Source organism: Xenia sp. Carnegie-2017, unplaced genomic scaffold (assembly GCF_021976095.1).
Source record: "Xenia sp. Carnegie-2017 unplaced genomic scaffold, XeniaSp_v1 HiC_scaffold_14, whole genome shotgun sequence".
In the NCBI taxonomy this organism is placed as follows: domain Eukaryota; kingdom Metazoa; phylum Cnidaria; class Anthozoa; order Malacalcyonacea; family Xeniidae; genus Xenia; species Xenia sp. Carnegie-2017.
In genome coordinates this window covers 11,520,533-11,540,554 of record NW_025813447.1, presented here as the reverse complement: position 1 = coordinate 11,540,554, position 20,022 = coordinate 11,520,533, and the positions used below count along the sequence as shown (strand labels likewise).

At 33.8% G+C, this 20,022-nt stretch overlaps 3 protein-coding genes across 5 annotated transcripts; 2 read left to right on the top strand and 1 right to left on the bottom strand.

Moving 5' to 3' along the window:
- The first annotated feature begins 146 nt into the window (after positions 1-146).
- LOC124435648 (solute carrier family 12 member 9-like) lies at positions 147-14,185 on the top strand. 3 transcript variants are annotated; one of them, XM_046985609.1, is made up of 36 exons: positions 147-341; positions 1,102-1,208; positions 1,739-1,856; positions 2,073-2,168; positions 2,841-2,897; positions 3,138-3,221; positions 3,626-3,690; positions 3,969-4,034; positions 4,139-4,201; positions 4,828-4,918; positions 5,365-5,466; positions 5,642-5,703; positions 6,110-6,188; positions 6,277-6,321; positions 6,454-6,539; positions 6,698-6,822; positions 7,012-7,043; positions 7,170-7,241; positions 7,636-7,724; positions 7,817-7,879; positions 8,123-8,191; positions 8,521-8,571; positions 8,932-9,057; positions 9,214-9,256; positions 9,344-9,430; positions 10,675-10,724; positions 10,802-10,846; positions 10,946-10,986; positions 11,349-11,395; positions 12,176-12,211; positions 12,350-12,472; positions 12,775-12,851; positions 13,052-13,087; positions 13,334-13,400; positions 13,499-13,582; positions 13,980-14,185. In XM_046985609.1, exons 1-36 carry the CDS (start codon positions 236-238, stop codon positions 14,039-14,041), a joined length of 2,652 nt encoding a protein of 883 aa, XP_046841565.1. In that variant the 5' UTR covers positions 147-235; the 3' UTR covers positions 14,042-14,185. The 3 variants fall into 3 exon arrangements, with proteins under 3 accessions (XP_046841565.1, XP_046841566.1, XP_046841564.1); XM_046985610.1 differs by having other exon boundaries at positions 1,099-1,208; positions 3,990-4,034; XM_046985608.1 differs by having other exon boundaries at positions 1,099-1,208.
- Positions 14,186-14,544: 359 nt separating this feature from the next.
- LOC124435651 (ribosomal protein 63, mitochondrial-like) lies at positions 14,545-15,631 on the bottom strand. The gene is made up of 3 exons (XM_046985614.1): positions 15,469-15,631; positions 15,258-15,369; positions 14,545-14,973 (listed from the first exon to the last, which is right to left on the bottom strand). Exons 1-3 carry the CDS (start codon positions 15,522-15,524, stop codon positions 14,812-14,814), a joined length of 330 nt encoding a protein of 109 aa, XP_046841570.1. The 5' UTR covers positions 15,525-15,631; the 3' UTR covers positions 14,545-14,811.
- A 4-nt stretch (positions 15,632-15,635) lies between these two features.
- On the top strand, positions 15,636-19,949 carry LOC124435650 (39S ribosomal protein L44, mitochondrial-like). The gene is made up of 11 exons (XM_046985613.1): positions 15,636-15,791; positions 15,921-16,008; positions 16,674-16,846; positions 17,038-17,113; positions 17,650-17,734; positions 17,808-17,915; positions 18,026-18,174; positions 18,370-18,452; positions 18,978-19,012; positions 19,123-19,201; positions 19,280-19,949. The coding sequence occupies exons 1-10, from the start codon at positions 15,692-15,694 to the stop codon at positions 19,195-19,197; spliced, it is 972 nt and encodes a 323-aa protein (XP_046841569.1). The 5' UTR covers positions 15,636-15,691; the 3' UTR covers positions 19,198-19,201; positions 19,280-19,949.
- Positions 19,950-20,022: the final 73 nt, after the last annotated feature.

Genomic DNA, 20,022 nt, shown 5'->3' with positions numbered 1-20,022 from the left:
ATTTTTCATAAGTGTATCTATTTATCTGTGAACCATGGTATGAAAGTTGTCTATCTGACTTGTCCCGCATACCTTGTACACACACAAACTATTTACACAGCCGCAATTTTAAACAATCGAATCGGGGGACAAAATTGCAACACAAATTGACAAAATCTCAAGACAAATATAAAAGATGAAGGCTTTCCTCTTCCTCAGGTAGTCTCATTCCCACACTTAAATTTTCTTCAAAGCGATGCCTAATTTGAATCGAATGGTTGAAGAAACAAGCGATAGCGGTGTACGAGCTATTATGGGATGTGTTGACGACGGGATGTCGCTGTTAAATGTCCACAATAGAGGTATGAATGACTGAACATTCTGAATTAGTAAAAATAGTTGTCTTTCCATACTCAAAGTCAATATTTTGCAGTTGCATTCTCTTTCCAATGTAATGTTCTTGGGTCACTTGAATTCAACATATTGTGAATCATTAACATGATAATTGTTTCAGAATTGAAACTATGAACAATTGATTTCTCAATAATACCAAAGAACAATTTGTAATTTAGTTTTATACAATTAAATGTTTATCAAAGCAATTGTGAGCTCCAGTCGAGATAGGCAAGCTTTGCTTTCTAAAACCCTGGAGGTTATCTAATCCAAGAATTAGATAATAAAAAATATCTAATCCAAGAATTAGATAATAAAAAATATCTAATCCAAGAATTAGTAAAAAAGACAAAATATCATATTCAAAACAAAATTAAAGGGATATTACTATATCATGATACCATAATACATTGCGTACATATGTGAATGGTAATGATATTACCACAAAATGATAGCTATTCACTATCTTACCTGGGTATATTATCATTATTGTATCTCGTGACTTACGTGAAAATATCAAATCATTTGGTCTTTCAGCATTACATGTTGCTTCTGTTCATTTGAATTTAAGAATCTGATGCAAATTGCTTATGAAATCTAAACAAGAGATATTTCAGATATTGCTGAACTCCAAATTTATAACATCAATGGCTATTTGTTTAGACAAATTTGTATTTTGTTATTTACAATGCCCATTCAAATAATAATATTTTTTTGTTACTTTAAAAGACAATAATCATGGGAAATTATCTACGTTTTTTGGTGTCATCATTCCATGTATACTGTCCATGTTTAGCATCATCCTTTTCTTACGTATTGGATACCTCATTGGTCAGGTAAATCTTTATATACATGAGAGACTTTTAAGAAATTTGTGAGTGACTTGGGACAATGATAAATAAAGCAGTTTGATCTATGTATAGAGGTCTGATTAAACAAGTGATGATTGACCTTTTGAACAGTCCTCACTGCAGGCCAAGGTGTTTGTCCGCTTGTGACATTTTCAGCTCTGTTTTGTATTCATTGCAAAAAGTATGACTGGAAGTAGAACTGTTAGAAATAAATACCAGTTTTGGGATGGGGATTTGTGGGTAAAGTTTTTTGATTTATTATTTCCATTCCATTGTCATGTAATGTTATAACATTTCCAAGAATGCTTGTGGTTCAAGATCATTGAAAATGCATTGGAGATAGTCTCCATCTACATTTACTTCAACATATTTTTTTCTTCCGGCAGGATCTCTTCACTTAACTTTTTCCAGTATCTGCGCACATCTTATTGATAGTTTTATTATTCTTATTTTTTCAAAGTCTTTAGCAACAGCAAATCAATCCATGTTGAAAAATGTTTAAATGATTTATTCAGGTTGGCTTTATTGTTTCATGTTTGCTACTGTTTGTTGCATATTTTGTGACCGGCCTCACAACACTGTCTGTCTCAGCCATATCAACCAATGGTAATGTAAAAGGAGGTGGTGCTTATTGTATCCTTTCCAAAACATAATGATATGGTAAATTGTTGTATTAGCCAAGAGATAACTGCTTAATTGATGTATGATTGACTTGAATCTTGGTAATAACAAGAATTTAGGTGTAAGATGAACCATAAATAAGTCATCGGAGTTGATAATAGATACGTAAATATAATTTAAAAAATAAAACTTACCTAACAAGTTAATTGTTCTTAACCTTAAATAAAGTCATGATTAGTCGAGCTTTGGGACCTGAATTTGGTGGCTCTATTGGAGTTATATTTTATGTTGCAAATATCTTCTCATCTTCTCTTTATCTTATTGGTAAGGACATATATTTCTGATACTCTGGGTATTCATAAGCAGTGTGCAAATTAACGGTGTGCAATGTGCAATTTGCACATCGTTTTCGCTAAAATGAAAACAATTGCACATCACTTTTTCAAACGATGTGCAAAAATCAGCGGTTTTAACGAAAAACACTGTCGTAAATCATATGAATTTGTTCAAGTTTAAAAATATTAATTTAGCAATTAGCGCTATATAATAACTAACGTAATATCGATTTGATTATGCCTCTAAAGAAACACTTTTGTCAAAAAATTGCACATCGTTTTTTCTGAACTAATTCTCACACTGTTCATAAGTACTGTGATAGCAGGATGTAATAAGCTACAATGGATCGTTCTACTTTTTTAGTGAACATATTTCGTTTTTTTTTAAGGTGGGAGGAGAGTTAACAACAGGGAATGTCAGTTTAAATAAAAAATAATTGGAAAATTTTCATGTGTAGAATGTGCACAAACTCAAGTTCATAAAAAAACAATTTTTTATAACATAAATGGCAGTACTTGAAACATCTCAAATTGCTAATTTATTAATCCAACTTAAATTGGATCTACCATTACTGTAGTTGAATGTATCAATAAAACTGAAGGATTTTTTATATCTATAAAATTTTTTGGTAACTTTTAATCTGTTGATATTTTATGGTAGGTTTTAGTGAAGCTATCATAAGTGCATTTGGAAAAAACACAGGAGCACTAAAACAAGGTGAGAGGCCTTCATGTCATTTTGTTTCACTTTTCTATGACTTGTTTCTGTCACTTGTTATCACCTTCTATCATTGGAAGTCTTTTTGTGTTTCTTTGTGTCATTTGGTGTATGGCTGTCGCTTCCCATCACCTTCTATCATCTTACGTCTCTCAGTGTCTCCTTATGCCACTTGGTGGTATATCTGCTGATCATTTACTGCAATTAGTTTTGATGGGTGTTATTTTTGGGGTTATTTAGATATTCCTACTGGTTATTGGTATGGCTTTTTGTATCGTTCGATTGCGTTGCTCTTTAACTTAATCATCTGTCTTGTCGGTGCAGGTAGGTCTATATTTACTTATATGATAAACGTTTATGATTATTCGTTCAATTGTTCAATGAAGAACAATTCGCTTTTAAAATGATAAATGTAAATAAGAGCACAATTAGTGTACTCAATCGAAAGCCCGTTCGTATTAGGTTGGTGCAGGTGCGTGAAATTTTTAGAAACACAAGCAAATACAACCAGCAGATAAATTGATAAACATCATTGTTTGTAACATTGTTTGTTGTGTGTACCTCAATCATTTTTACGTTAAATAATTTTGATACGAAATAGATGTAAAATCTTGAGTCTTCAGTTTGTATGTCTGCAGTTTATTACAACTTATTAAATATAGTCCGATCAAATTCCTCTATTTGTTCGTATATTTCAACATTTCAAATTCAACTATTTGCTCTTTTAGGGATGTTTGCCAAAACAACTTTCTTCATTTTTCTTGGAGTCATGATATCATTAGGTTCATCATTCGTAAGTCGTCCTACTCTGTTCTATTCAAACAATTTTCTTATATTGAAGGAAACATTGCTCGATCTAATGTTGAGAAAATGTGTGGGCAATTCTCTGAAATATAGCTTGCATGAAAACATTCTCAAACTACTTGTATGATATATTTCAATGAATCTTTTTCGATAGTTGCGTATTAAGATTGTTTTGAAGTAGAAGCACATTCAACACCCTTATTGTTAGTTACATGAAGTCTTGAGATGTGAGATTTATGGTTTTGCATGAACTTGACATTGTTTTAGGTAAGTTTTTTCATTCACAAGTCGCAGTACTTCCACGACGTCCCCACCGAGAATTGTTTATTTGGGGTGAGTTTAAAACATATTACATCGTAACTGCTATCAATCCTGTCTTTATATCGCTTTACAATCGTACCTCTTACATGATATGACTATAATGATGACATTTGTAGAATAATACTCCATCCTTATTGTATACCGGTTTTAATTGGACAACACTAAAGGGAAATCTCTGGGTAAGATTGGTTTTGTCAATTTTCGTGAATTTTTTTTGAAATGTTACGTTTTGAGGGTTACCTTATTACTTTAAAGCGTTGGTAAATTTTACAAGTAGATTACGTCTTACGATTAACAAATTGATAATTTTATTACGTATACATTATTGATATTTTATAATAAACAGTTTAGTAACAAGATGAAAAGTTATAATTTTCATATAAGTTCTGTTTAAGATGCGTCTTGCACAAGAGTAATGCAATGATTAGGTTTGAAAAAGGATAAAGAATGAGCTTTCTTATTTTAAAATCATCAGTTTGTTTGTATTTGTTTTCGGCTAAGCGTGTTGCGAAGTATGAATAACTATTTATCAAGTTTCCATAATTTCATAAAAGCACTATTGCTAATGCGCATTTAATATACACGACAAGTTTTTTAAAATTTATCTATCATCTTACTTTTATATAAACCTTGTATCACTTATTATTTCACTCATACTGAAGATGGCATCATGAGATGTCGAAACATGTCTATTTTAGAAAAAGTTGTCGTGTATATTAAATACGTATTTATCAAGGGAAAACGTGTTCTTTTGCTTGATTTTCGATGCGATAATTATGTCATATAACATAAAAACTGTTTTTAGGTTGAAAGCACAGTAGATTATCAGACAAATCATGTACCTACAATTTTAACCATCTTTGGCGTCCTTTTTAATGGAGTCACTGGAGTCATGGGTTAGTGTCTGAAAGTTTGTCAAAGAATGACATCATTTACATTTAGCTTACGAAAAAGCAGTCGAGTTTTGAAATGGTACGAAACTCTACCATTAAGGGTTCTAAGAACATCTTCTGATGAAGTATGATTGCCATGATGTAAACTGACCTTCGCTCGGTGAAATTTGGATTGAAAGAATGAAATGTGAAAAACGATTATTTTGATGCAGACTCTTACAAGCGTGTGGAATCGTAAATCTGTTCAAATCTCTCATCGATAAAAGGATCAAAACTTCAGTGTAACTTAACAACACTCCTTCCCACGTTCTTCACTTCACTTTCCTGTAGGAGTTAATACTTTCAAAAGGGAATTCATATGAAACTCTACCAGCTCGTTTTCTAGCTATAAAGCATCTCGCGGTTAACGTTGTGTTAGTCTGATGTTGATAATGTTTAATTTGTTACAGCTGGAGCCAATATGTCCGGTGATTTGAAGAATGCTGCTAAATCTATTCCCAAGGGAACTTTGGAAGCGTCTGGTTTTACTTTTGTTATGTATTTATTATTAGGTAATCAAAACGTGCGTAACTCTGCATTGGGGGGGTCGTTGAGAAATGGTGAAAGACCATTTGTAATTTTGCTGATGAAAATACATAATGTCGAAGAGCAGCATGGAAATTAATTTTCTGCAGAGCATGATTGAAAAAATATTGTCAACTATGTACTTTCTTTTTTTCGTTTTAGTGTTTTTTACGAGTGCCACATGCACAAGACCTTTACTTGTTAATCAATACAACTATCTACAGGTGTCTATATTAACTTTCTTCTTTAACTTTGTATAATATTCCATGTACAAATTGCATAACGACTTGAGAACGACGTTGGGAGTTTTGTATTGCAAGTTCACTAAGTGTAATTTGCTACTTTTTTCCTGATAATTTTAGGTTTGAGCTGACCTAAATTAGTTTCATTGCATTGGAAAAAGCTTTCAGAAATGCGTGGGTTACGCTATTTTTAAAATTTTGTGGCTTTAGCAAGCGATTTTCAGCGATATATAAAAACCTCTATGTCATATAAATCGTCCATTTTGTAAATGTTAAATAGTCATTCAGTAGGTAGATATCGTCAATGTTTGATTTTGTTTAGCCTAAGAAGATTTTTCTAGCATTATGTAACGGATAAATATGAGGGAATTTTTTTCAACATATCCAGGTTATCAACATAGAACCTGTAATGACTACCATTGGTGTGTTTTTGGCAACACTGTCAGCATCATTGAGCTGTCTTATAGGTAAAGTAATCAAATTACTCGCTGAAATTACTAAGACAAATTACTATATAGTGGTTCAATTTGTGTTTATTTTTTTCATCGTTTAAAGGCGCAACCAGAGTTTTACAAGCTGTTGCAAACGACAATTTGCTTGGTATGTAGCTATGGCCGAGACATTCTTTGTTTTTGACTTCTTCATCAATTCCTAATGTTCAATGTTTTTATTTTTGTCGTATGTTTTTTTTATTATTAATCTCTTCTCCTCGGCATTTTGCTTTGCTTTTAGGTTCGTACGTTGCTTACCTTGGTAGAGGTTATGGTAAAAATAATGAACCAATCTGGGCTGTTCTTGTCTCTTGGATTTTTGTTCAGGTTTTTTATCCATTCTCAATATTAGTTTAAACTGTCTTGCTCGCAATAGCGTGCGATTTTTGAAAAATTTGCCATGAAATGTGCTGTTGAGTTCCTATTTTCGTAGATTGTTCAGTTATATATAGTTAAATCAATTTAATTGTCTTCTTTTTTTACAGTTGGTCATTCTCGAAAACCGAGTGAATGCATTGGCTCCAATAGTGAGCATGTTCTTTCTTCTCTCCTATGGTGTCACAAATCTTGCTTGTTTTGTCCTTAAAGTCTCGTCAGCGCCCAATTTCAGGTAAAGCTATTCATTGTCTTAATGTTTTTTCACACTTAGCGGTAGTAAACAAAAAATTCATATTATCGCTGAATTAGTTTTTAATAAAAATAGTTTAAGTCAATTTTATGTAACTGTTCCACTGAATATTGTGAAGTTTGAGTGAATGTGATTGTGTTTGTTGAATGACTTTTATCGTCACAATTTTAGACCGACATTCCAGTACTACTCAAAAGGAACAGGTAATGACTACGTATGGTAGTGATTAAATTTACGTAAAAACTTGCAATTTTCTGGAAAATCGTTCATTGCCAGTAATTGAGTCAAGAAAACACCGCTAACATCAAGAAAATCAATTATTTTTTCAGCCTTTCTAGGAATGGTGTCTTGTTTTGCTATAATGATCGCTGTTGATCCTCGTTATGCATTGATCTCTGTCGGTAAGGTTTTTACAATTCATCGTTAACGTGCAAATTTATTGACATCCATGAATCGTTTACTGGTACGAAAACGTGTATTGGCATCAAAAAATTCGAACATCAAGTGGCTATACCATCTACATGTTTTGTGGTAAAATCTTGGGCATTTCACTGTAGCTCCATTCTACAACGTGAACGACGTTGATATTCTTTGAAATCACTCAATCTCCTAGAACCAGAAAGCTTGTTGGCAAAATATATGTTTATTTTTTGTTATTAGACTGGTTTTCACCCATTTAATTCTCAAAACTTGCTCATATCACCCTATTTGAATTATATAATAGTTTTTACGAAACATGTCAAACTAAGGAAAAAGAAATTCTTTACTTATCCGTTTTGATGTGTATTATTTTAGCCATAATGATTATCATATTTTTGGTTATAACATACCGCGCTCCGATAACACCCTGGGGTGACGTCAGCCAAGCTGTTATATATCACCAGGTATTCACGTGACACTCATTTGTTATGAATTAAGCATGTAATTTTTGTTTTGTTCAGTACATTGAAACCTCATTAATGTTTATTAATTTTAGGTCAGAAAATATCTGTTAAGATTGAGTCCTCGACAAAGTCATGTGAAGTACTGGCGACCTCAGGTATTAAGAACTATCGTATTTTTTCTGTTTAGTTTCCCGGGGGTTTTTTTGTTTGCTACCCTTCAAGTGGGTGATTATTACGTAGAAAAAGGGATTGAGTCTGGGCGCTATATACAGTATGCGCATTTACTTTCCTTTGAATCTTGCTTTGAAACCAGGTTTTTCTGTTGTTGTCAGCATTTTTACTCGCAGCCTCCACGTTCATCAATCTTTTTGTGACGTGTTTTGACTTCTCCATTTCAGATCTTGTTACTCGTTTCCAATCCTCGCTCTTGTTATCCGCTTATAGATTTTGTTAACGATATTAAAAAGGTACAATGAATGTATGTTATAAACAGCAGCTGACCTTAAAATTCATTGCCAGTTTGCTGCTCCGAGTTAAAAATTAACTGCCAAATAAGGAATCAATGACAACGATAAATGATGAAGTTTCTATTTTTTCCTATAACCGTGAAGGAAGCGTCCATCTCAAGCCTACATAAAATTAAAAGTTCTGGAAAACAGAACACTCGCTCGATTTGATAAATATTGTTGCCTATAGGTTCTGGCCCTCCCTTGTTTTGTATATGAGCTTTTTTCGTGTGGGACCCACTGATAAGTTTCATACAATGTTATGGTTATTGTCGATTATACATTTCTAGAGTGGTCTTTACATACTTGGTAATGTTATTGTGGATGATTTTGATGGAAAGGTAATGGAAATAGACACAAAGGGTTATGTTGTTATTAGGGGGGGGGGCAGAAAGGAAAAATCTACGAAGAATTTAAATTTAGCGTATCAATCGTGCGTAGCGACTATTATCTGTCAATGATCTGCATTGCACTTTATGTTTAATCGTTTTGCTTCTTTTATTCTCTTTGTTAAACTGGAGTGTCCTAGATCTATTTATCCCATACCCCTTTTGACGACTTTATTGTCCTGTAACGATTACGATGCACTGTAACTATGTTGTCATGAGGAAGCAGTGAGACGTGAAAGCTTTCCGTTTTGGGAGGCAATGCAATCATACTATTGGGAAACAATGATGTAAGTATTTTGATTACATCTCTAGGCCATAGAGCGTCATAAATTAGAGATCAACCAATGGTATGACTTTGTTCGATGTGCTGAAATTAAAGCGTTTGTTGATCAAATTGTCGCACCATCTATACGAGTTGGTGTTCAAAATTTACTGATGGTAAGTTTTTCTTACGTAGCGTTTAAATTGTCGTACATGTACATGTTGATATAAATGTCAATGGAGGAGCAGTTTTAGATTTGTCTTACATAGGACTAATTAACGCGTTCAGTGTTGAATTTCATTCACTCACTTTTTATTTCTATAATTTTATAGTCTTCGGGTTTGGGAGGAATGAGACCGAACACGGTCATTTTAGGTTTGTGTACAACAAAATAATTTGTGTGATTTTCCTCATATTTTATTTTTACGATAAGCGTAATCTTTTCTTACATTCATTTCAAAGGATACTTCGATTATCAAGAGCCTGAAGATTTAATTGGTCAAGGAGTCTGGCAAAGAGCTTATGGCATTTTTGAAAGAAAGAAAAAAAGTTAGAGAATCGAAGCTTTTACGTGGCAGTGTAACAGAAATCAGTGCTGTCCTGTATTTACTCTTCCAAACTCTGACATGCCCGTTTGACGTGTTCTTTTTTGAGTGTTTTCTGCATAATTCATCAATTTGATATTATTGGAGCAGGTCCCACTTACCATCATGTTGCTTAACCTATAATTGTTTTGTTGGTCCCACTTGCCACCATTGTTTAACCTATAATTGTTTTGTTGGTCCCACCTGCCACCATTGCTTAACCTATAATTGTTGTGTTGGTCCCACTTGCCACCATTGTTTAACCTATAATTGTTGTGTTGGTCCCACTTGCCACCATTGTTTAACCTATAATTGTTTTGTTGGTCCCACCTGCCACCATTGCTTAACCTATAATTGTTGTGTTGGTCCACTTGCCACCACTGCTTAACCTATAATTGTTGTGTTGGTCCCACTTGCCACCATTGTTTAACCTATAACTGTTGTGTTGGTCCTACTTGCCACCATTGCTTAACCTATAACTGTTGTGTTGGTCCCACTTGCCACCATTGTTTAACCTATAATTGTTTTGTTGGTCCCACTTGCCACCATTGTTTAACCTATAATTGTTGTGTTGGTCCACTTGCCACCATTGCTTAACATATAACTGTTGTGTTGGTCCCACCTGCCACCATTTTTTAACAATAACTGTTGTGTTGGTCCCACTTGCCACCATTGTTTAACCTATAATTGTTTTGTTGGTCCTACTTGCCACCATTGTTTAACCTGTAATTGTTTTGTTGATCCTATTTGCCACCATTGCTTAACCTATAATTGTTGTGTTGGTCCCACTTGCCACCATTGCTTAACCTATAATTGTTGTGTTGGTCCACCTGCCACCATTGCTTAACCTATAATTGTTTTGTTGGTCCACTTGCCACCATTGTTTAACCTTTAATTGTTGTGTTGGTCCTACTTGCCACCATTGTTTAACCTATAATTGTTTTGTTGGTCCCACTTGCCACCATTGCTTAACCTATAATTGTTTTGTTGGTCCCACCTGCCACCATTGTTTAACCTATAACTGTTATGTTGGTCCCACTTGCCACCATTGTTTAACCTTTAATTGTTGTGTTGGTCCTACTTGCCACCATTGCTTAACCTATAATTGTTTTGTTGGTCCCACTTGCCACCATTGCTTCGCACATAATTGTTGTATCGTGAAACATGGTGCAGCTTTCTTTAAGACTCTTTTTAAAAATTCTTTCTTAGAGCAATTACATTTTGAAGTAATGGAAAATCTACCAAAGCTAAGATCGAAGGTAACCTTGGTTGACCAGGACAGCCTGTAGTTTATATTTTCTTGTGAGGAATGAATATAAGAGCATTTGTTTCTTAGGATGAGCAACCGATGAGAATTGCGGATTATATTGGTATCATTAAGGTATGTATGTGCAGCATATTTATTTGTTTTACGACGACGTCTGTTCCAACGTTTATGATTGGTCAGTTTTTGTTGATGTTATATTGTGTTTTACATTAGGATAGCTTGATGCTGGGGAAAAATGTTTGTGTTGCTAGAAAGTAAGTTTGGTGCTTTCAACCACTTTGCTGGTCTAATGTATTCATTAATATTGCTACTTTTGTATTGGGTTCAATGTCTGTGAAATTTCTGAAATTTCTGTTAAAGTTAAGGCTAAGTTACTTCATCATCCTCTATATTTCTACGATTTTGTTAAAATTCTCCGTACTCCTACCTTAGTCACGAAAAGAACTGAGATCGATTGTTGTTTTTTCCATTGAAACAACTTACATCAAACATTGTATTGTCTGGATAATTCTCGAACGTTTCCTCACGATCTGATGAACTATCTTATGTTGAACACGTAACTATTGAGTTTAAGAAAAGCAGAATATAGACATAAGATGTTGATGTTTTTATATAGTTTTGTGTCGTTGGACAAAAAGATGATTCCCAAATCATCATATATCGGTATGTATAGAATTCTTATTCTTCCAAACTGTTGATGCTAATGTAAACACGTCTATTGACCCTTCCTGAAGTGTATCATTATGTTGTTTTACACGTAATACCTTCCTTGTGTTCTAAGTATAGCTAAGGTAGTGTAAGTATAGCTAAGGTAGCGTAAAAAGGACTAAGTATATCTAACGTGGTCTAAGTATAGCTATGTATGGCTAAGGTGTCCTACGTATGGCTAAGTATGACTAAGGTGTCCTACGTATGGCTAAGTATGGCTAAGGTGTCCTACGTATGGCTAAGTATGACTAAGGTGTCCAACGTATGGCTAAGTATGGCTAAGGTGTCCTACGTATGGCTAAGTATGACTAAGGTGTCCAACGTATGGCTATGTATGGCTAAGGTTTCCTACGTATGGCTAAGTATGATTAAGATTGCGTAGGAAGGAAGGGATTACGTGTGTTCCTTTATAACAACATATTGATACACTTCAGGATGGTTCAGATAAAGTACTAAACTACCTATTGACCAATCACCGCGCGCGTTTTACTGTGTTAATTTTACAATGGTTTATACTGGAAATTATAATGGCTATGCACAGACCCAAACTTGACATGCAAAATATGATCAGTAGTTAATATCGAATAATATATAAAATTCATTTTGACAACAAATGGAACGTTTTTCACTTTTTTGAAACCATTTTGTTTGACCTCTTGAGAATTTTATGATATTAGTGAAGGACACCTTTTCTTGTGTAAACCAGGATAATTCTTTTATTTTTATTATATATAGATGTTTGGCCAATGAACGCCAGTGAAATTGACCAAAGTAAGTAGACAAGCTTCGAGTCAAAGGTAAACGAGTACGTTGTGCATACGAAAAGAACTAATCAGAATGCAGCTTTTATATTTAACATCAAAAAATGTTTGCATAAGAAAACTATATTGTGTCGTGGTTTTGTTACAGCATCCGAGACGGAGAATATCGTCGACAAGACGTACTTGCTCATGTTGCAGTTGAGTTGTATTTTGAATATGGTGCCATTTTGGGAAAAGCGAACAAAGATACGACTTATATCAATTACACGTGGTAGGAACATCAAATTTTTCTTTGCTTTTTTTCAAGAAGTTTCTCAAACGTTATTGGAGAGCTGCGGAGCTATATGCTTCCTTTTTTGAATTTTTCAACCTTGACTCTAGATCCTCTATTTGCAACCAGCTTATGCACCTTCGGAAGTCGATACCACACACTCCCCCCGCCCTAACATCCCTAATAAAATATCCTCCTCTCTCCCTGGTCATCCCTGGTCAATGTCCCCAGGAGTAGCTTAAGTTCATCCGTGTTCTTTTCAATTCAAACTGTTCTCTCAAACTGGTGGGTTTTTTTTGAAGATGATGAGAGTCAACAGAAGGAAAAGATTCAATTAAAGAATTTGTTACACGAACTTAGAATCACCGGTGAAGTCCACGTAAGTTGTATTTTATTATTGATTTTTTTACTTAGACATTATCATTGCATTTAATTCCTTTCTTTCCATTCTTTCTCTCCTGAATGCTTTCATTGTTTTTTTTATGACAAGTTCCTTTTTTTGTTTCTGCACTTTAACATCATTGACTGGCAACCAGTTTGACTTTAAAAATTTTATTTCTGATTAAAATAAATTTACAGATAGTTCAAGACTCCAGCGAAAAATCCTTTAAAAGGGTGAGTATGTTTTTCCCGTTCTAAGTTGAACGTAACTGTAACAAATTTATGGTTACTGCGTATAGCTCAATTTTTGAGAAAGTTGCTTTTCGTTTCTTGATGAAAATCATTGTTATTCAAACTTGGCCAGTCATCCATTCAATGATTATATTGGCTGAATCTTTACCGTGATGTTTTACAGTTATTTACGATAAAGATGTTTAGGTAAATTTTACATTGATTATTTTGATTTTTGTGATTTTTTAGCCAATTGGGACTGTTGAATGGTACGCACATCTCAATAGTCTGATGAAAGTTCATTCAGGAAATGCAGGTTGGTTAAATTATTCAATTGTTGCTCTCTCAATTCACAAACTACCGACATGGTATTTACTCTTCAATGACAATGACTATTTTACTTTGTGTTTTCAGCTGTGATTTTTACTAACTTACCACGACTACCTGAGCAGGAAAATCAGTACAATAACTTTATGTTGCAGATGTCTGTATTATCAGGTAAAGCACATTATTATAGAACCGAGGAGCATTCATATTTGTTTTTGGAGGTATTGGGTGGGTCAAATGATCCATAAATTTTACTTTCACCCCATTTATCGCAATTTACCCTCATAACACACGAAGTTGCTGTTGTTATAATTAGTTCAATTAAGATATTAAATGTTGTGGTAGGGGATTACCCCTGCTTCTCCGCAGTCTCCTCATTCCTGACGATACCTCGGTTTCATTCACCATAGCCACTCAAGTTTCAACTACTTTTGTATCTGTTATGTGGTATCTGTTACTGGGTATTTTTTTGTAAAGATCCCCTCTCGAAAAAAAACTAAAAATACAAATTATCGACACTTAGTTAGATCGAGTTAGATCATATATTTTCTTATTTATCTTTTTTTAGATAATTTACCGCCAATACTCATGCTTCGCGGTGTCTCTTCTGTTATTTCTTTGGAACTATGACGAACTGTTTAATCCAGATATTGAACACTATTTCACATGTTCATCTGATAATTGAAAGATTTTAGGTCGTGATCGAATTAATTAAGAATTGTTAAATTAACTATGAAAAATGTGCAATTTGAAAAAAAATCTCGCGTCAATGAATCGTGTGTTTGTCGTTGCAGCCAATTTGAAATTTGTAATACGTTAACAATGCTACTGCATCGCAAAACCTGGTACATTCTTCAAACTATTGTATTAAACATGATCTTCTTTTTCAAGGTACCATAGTACATTTTGAAATGAGTTAAATTTCAGCATTTGCTCAGATGCTCTAATAGAATTCCACAAGTTAAAGACTGAAGATTATTAGTTCTGTACACAAGTTTGAAATGTATCTTGATGAAGAATTTAAGAAACTGAAACTGAGTTAGAGGATAAGGAGAATCCATAATTTCGTAAAAGCACAATAGTCATAAGACATTTAAAATGAACAACAAATTTCTTTAAAGCAGACATGTTTCGCATACTTTATGCCATCATAAGGAAAGATCTTTAATCATCAAACCCATTTGATACATTGGAGTTACAATGAAAGATTATGAGGTATAAATTTTAAAACACAACTCAACTCATGTTGACAAGACACTAGACATGGGGCTCTTCCTGAGAAATACAATGAAAAATCTTGTGATGTTTCTTACCAAATATCAGGTATGCTGCATGAAAGCTTTGATATATTGTTTCATTGTTTGAAAACTGACAAATGCGAACTTAAAATTGTCAATAAACTAATTTCTTGCCACATCCAAATGTTTTAAGTGTCCGCCAGTTCTTGCAGAAGTTGTATTAAGTATGGTAGGCTTTCCAAAATTTCTTTTTCTTTTAATATTAGCAAAGAATTCTCTTCGTTGTTCTTCATTTCTTGTGGTTGCATGTGCATGTTCCTCGGTCTAAAAATATAGAAAACATATATACATATATGCATACATATAGATAGAGTTTGTCAGATATTTGATAAAGGACTGCTTGTAGGATTAATTTTCAAGGAGGCTAGTTTGCATACATGAGGACTAACAGATTTTTCCAGTGAATAATTTCAACAAATCAACTAGGATAGTAGTTTCTGAGAACATTGTGGCCTTTGTGGCAAGGTATGTGAATTTGGAAACAATTGCGCTATCTAACCATCTTTGGTATTCTGTGTAAATGTTGTGTATTTGAAAATGACTCTCACCACAGTAAAAAATGGATAACTGAGCAGTTTTTCATTATTTTCAATTTGCTTGTTGTTCAAAGTTTTTCGCTTTCTTTGGAATTTGGTACCTTTAACAGCAACTCGATGTTTTCTGTAAAAATAGAGTTTGAACACAATCAAACATGTAATACCAACAATATGTAGTTAAGCACAAACCTTATTACATTAACTATGGAAAATTATTACTTGCCCAGAGAAAATTCGCCCTGGGACATGTCGACGGCACAACATTGCCGTTATCCACATTTTATGGCAATTCTTAGAACTTTTAGCGGTGTTTTGAATTTGTTCTTTGTAGTTTGTTGTACCAAAGAAAATAAGCTATTCTGAAACACCACCAAGCCTATGGATGTTTTTAAAAGGCTTATATGAAGTATTCACACATTTGTTGAGTCAGCAAATCAGCATTCATCATGGCGACTTTGAAGAGCTTCAGTAAACTTAGTCTAAAATCGTCAATGAGCGAACGTATTTGGCAAACGTTCTGTCCCAGCTGTGTAGGAATAATTTCAGGTACATTTTTAGCGTTTTAAGGTTAAAATTTATTTTATATTTGTCGATATTTTGCTCTGTTCAAGCAGTTCAACCACTTTAAACTGTGTGATCACTGCAATGTGCTTGTATCTTCTTTTTTAAAACTAGGCAGTAGGTATTATAAGGGAAGCAATCGCGATATCAAAAGGAGAGAATGGAACAAAAAGATGGAGGATACTCGGAAAAAGGGCGCACGGTAAATGGATGTTATATACTTCATTAAAGTCTTTAAAGATTTTGCCTGGCAGCTGGTTGGCCAGCAATAACCTAAAAGCACAGTTTCCCCGAAACTGGTTTCTTAGTTTTAAATACTTTCACTATCTCTATATGGCATTGCGAGTATTGTAAACAGAATTTTCTACACTTTTGATATGTACAGTACTTCTCAGATATACAGTAACTTAACACTGTGTTCGCGTTCCATTTGCGTTTCGAACGCGGCTGGAACGCGTTCCAAAAAAATTTAGGGACACGTTCTGAACGCGTTCCAAGAAAATTTAGGGACACGTTCTGAACGCGTTCCAAGAAAATTTAGGGACACGTTCTGAACGCGTTCCAAGAAAATTTAGGGACACGTTCTGAACGCGTTCCAAGAAAATTTAGGGACACGTTCTGAACGCGCTACAGTTTGTTTGAATAAACTCAGTATAACATGGAAATTCACTTCACAGAATGCTTTCATTGTTCATTATAAAACTGGCTAATTCCCAAAGCAAAAAGTATTAAAATGACTTTTATGTTGCTTTTGAGAATATGTCAGAACTTATTTGTAGTTACTAACTAGTCAAGTCAATTCTTTTTCAATGAAGATGAAAAAAAGCATTAAATCATACAGGTCACAAGCATTGCTCATTTTTCTAGGAAATTTGATTTCAAGAAATTTATGTATTTAAATTACGAAAAGGAATTCAAAGCATTTGTACATCGCTTTTCTCTTGATCCTGACAACCCACTGTTGTGGGAGGCTTTTATACATCAAACTTCTCAGTGTGATGACAACTCCATTGAACATAATGGAAAGTTAGCTGTCTTAGGTAGGAAATTCAATCCATATGTGTGTACTTTGTAAATCACAAGCAAAGTTGAAATTGCAGAAGTTTTGAAAATTTCAAATTGAATTTGTTATCATTAAATAATTTAACGTCATATCACCTGACCAACCATTAAACGCGTCCAATTTGAAATTGGGTCTTTGTACTGTTATTTTTATCTACACTTTTTCTAGGTTTTAACATCACTTCCCAGATAATCATCTCTTATTTGTTTTTTTCTTACCCAAACTTACCAAGTCATGGATTAAGGTAAGTTGATTTTACTGTGTAGTTTTTGGAGACATGCCCAACTCTGGATGAGCTGCTGGTGTTTTTTTATTCAGAAGACTAATTGTGAATTGTGTACATGCCAGTGCAAAGAAAAACTTTTTTCTAACTTCTAAGGAAAGTTGCATTATCATACCAAGAATAAATATTTTTGCGAAGTTCGTCCGAACGCATAAATGCTAAATCTAGGCAAAGCTACAACGTAAAACAATTTTTTCTTTGGTGTTTTTCTCACCTAAAAGGACGTATTTTGTTAACAACTTAAACATCCGTCAGAATGGATAGCATAGTGCTATTCATAATACCATTTTTGCCATTGTCTCATTTTAACAGTAAGATCTACTGTTGGTTTGTTTTAGAAAGAACTTTATGTGTTAGAAATTAAAGATGCTCTTATTTTGAGCTGATATAATGAAAGATATTACCTCACTGTTGAATTTGATTAATAGTTTAGAAACAACGTGAGAAAATTTTTTATAAACTTCCTGTTCATTTTAAGTTCATCGTCAATGTTTCAGGAGTCTACAAGAACATTTATTACAGCAAAAAACTCTAGCAGACGTTGCTCAATCTTTATCAATCCACGAACTTATAAAAACAGAGGTATTTTTTGCCTGTTAGTGACCTAATTCGTTACTTTGATTGTTACAGTAAAACTTTTTGTTTGTTTTCTCAGATTGATTTCAACAGCGATGAAACCATTTCATCACAACATGGTTTTAGCAGAGAAGATATAATCGCTGACTCTTTTTTAGCTTTAATTGCCGCGATTCATTTACACGAGGTAGAATTATCTCATAAATAATCAGTTCGATTTGGGAATGCAAGTTTGTTATCTCATTTATATCTTTACATTGATAGCAGTATTAAATTATAATTTTATGCCGTTGATAGGGTGAAACACAGTCCAGTTCTTTTGTGCGGGATTTTCTGATATCTCAGTTGTACGGTAAAGAACTTGAGTCGGTCGTAAAGTTCAAAAATCCAGAGTTGTCTTTGACGTCTTTGCTTCAAGAACAGCAAAGGGAAAAGCCTGTTGCTAGGTAAAAAAATCATTCGTTGCAATATTTTCAAAGATTGAAGTGTAAAACTTGAACTTCAAATGTTCATATCATATCACCTACCTCTGAAGACGCAACGTTTATAAGTAGAGACAAAAAACAATCATTTACATTATCAACAGACCTATAGTGTCCACGATATCGGTCAGTATTACGATTTAATTATTTTAACCTTAGGTTGATGTATTCCAGCTACAGATATACTGAAATGCCAGTTTATGTTGTTGGAATTTTTAGCTCAGATTCCATGTTAGCACAAGGTACAAGTTCATGTTCTTGCACGTGCGCAGAAGTTATTAAACTTGACTTTACTGTGGGGCTTGTTTTACAGTAAAGTTGACTAAAGCCTGTTTCGTCGAACTTTACAAACGTCGAACTTTACATGCGCCGAACGCATTAAAGACAAAAGAAAATGAGATAAAATTTCACATTATCTTTTGTTTTAAATGCATTCGGCTCATGTAAAATTCAACGTTTGAAACAGGCCTAGCACCATCCACCAGATGTTAATGTTCGATGTCGAGAGCTACAACAACTAAGATGTATTTTCAAAAGCCAGACTAGCAATATTCAAGAAAATCTCTCTGAAATCAATTTTGAAACTTCTAAAACTGTTCTGGAAATCACATATAATTCCGATTGGTATTTTGAAAATTCCAAAAACATATGACGCGTTTTTTTATTGTACGTATATACGCCTCGAGATGTATAATGTTTTACTCTCTTTTCTTTCTCCAGAACATAAAATTTTTTTAGTATATAATGTGTTAATTTATACTTTGTAGTTGCAAGTCCCATTCTTGAAAAGGCGAAATACGAGGTTAATACACTGCTTTTAGAAACATCAAACCATTATTTTGATTCGCATTTCATTCAACAGAGTTTTGCAGAATTTTGACATCTAATTCAACTGACTTTCTCACCATGTAGGCATTTTGTTCGGCATTAACAAATGTTTTATTGTCGAAAATACCAGAACCACAGCAAAGTTACCATTCCATATAATTTGGTGAGGATTATATTTTCAATCCAAAGTATTTTCTGAGAGAAACATTTGTTTAACTGTAATTGATCCATTTATTTGTAGAAAATAAATGTTTGAAAATTGCCATGATGAAAGAACTGCATTTAAAAGAACTATGTTGTGAATGAAACAGCATCAGAAGTTGGGTAAAACTGTCCTTTCATGTGGGTAATTTGTCTCAATCGAGTTTATCAAACGCTTTGTCTCTTGGAGCAAAAAATTAATAGAACTATAAACTGTCATCAAATATTTTTCCCTTGGAAACTCGCTGTTGTAGTTATGAGAAAAGGGAATTTGTAGATTATTAGAAACTCTTAGAGCGATAAATATGTTTCATAATCAACTATATATTTTCACAAGGTTAGCGCTCAAAGTGTTTGAGGCTCTTTTAACAATCTGTAAGATGGGAAGACATGCCTTGGATTTGAGTCTGTGAAACTGCAAGCAACTATGCACAATTGATATGTCCCATCTGTGACTATGATTCCTATCTGTGCTTAGCCATCTGGGGCTCTCAGCGCGACTATTGGACAGAATATGTATTTGACCGATGATTATCAGATGCAATATAAGATATCCGAGGTACTAGAAATTTAATGGATTTAGCTCTAAGTTTTGTTCCCTATACCGTAGAATAAGGTGAATACATCCAAACTTTAAATTACTGGAACATAGAAATATAAAGTTGAAATGTAATGCCTACGTTTTCTTGTAAAAACTATTCTTCTCATGACGTTATATTCACTTCTTATTGACGATGCATCCAGGCTGCGCTTTCAGATCAGAATCAAGATGGAGTCACAAAG

Coding starts and splice junctions, on each gene's coding strand:
- LOC124435648 (XM_046985608.1), top strand. CDS start 236: ATGCCTAATTTGAATCGAATGGTTGAAGAAACAAGCGATAGCGGTGTA. Junction 1,209..1,738: donor TTGGATACCTCATTGGTCAG/GTAAATCTTTAT, acceptor TGATTTATTCAG/GTTGGCTTTATTGTTTCATG. Junction 12,212..12,349: donor CGCCAGTGAAATTGACCAAA/GTAAGTAGACAA, acceptor GTTTTGTTACAG/CATCCGAGACGGAGAATATC.
- LOC124435651 (XM_046985614.1), bottom strand. CDS start 15,524: ATGTGGATAACGGCAATGTTGTGCCGTCGACATGTCCCAGGGCGAATT. Junction 15,370..15,468: donor CCAGGGCGAATTTTCTCTGG/GCAAGTAATAAT, acceptor CTATTTTTACAG/AAAACATCGAGTTGCTGTTA. Junction 14,974..15,257: donor GTTATCCATTTTTTACTGTG/GTGAGAGTCATT, acceptor CTATATTTTTAG/ACCGAGGAACATGCACATGC.
- LOC124435650 (XM_046985613.1), top strand. CDS start 15,692: ATGGCGACTTTGAAGAGCTTCAGTAAACTTAGTCTAAAATCGTCAATG. Junction 16,009..16,673: donor ACTCGGAAAAAGGGCGCACG/GTAAATGGATGT, acceptor TCATTTTTCTAG/GAAATTTGATTTCAAGAAAT. Junction 19,013..19,122: donor TTGAAAAGGCGAAATACGAG/GTTAATACACTG, acceptor CTCACCATGTAG/GCATTTTGTTCGGCATTAAC.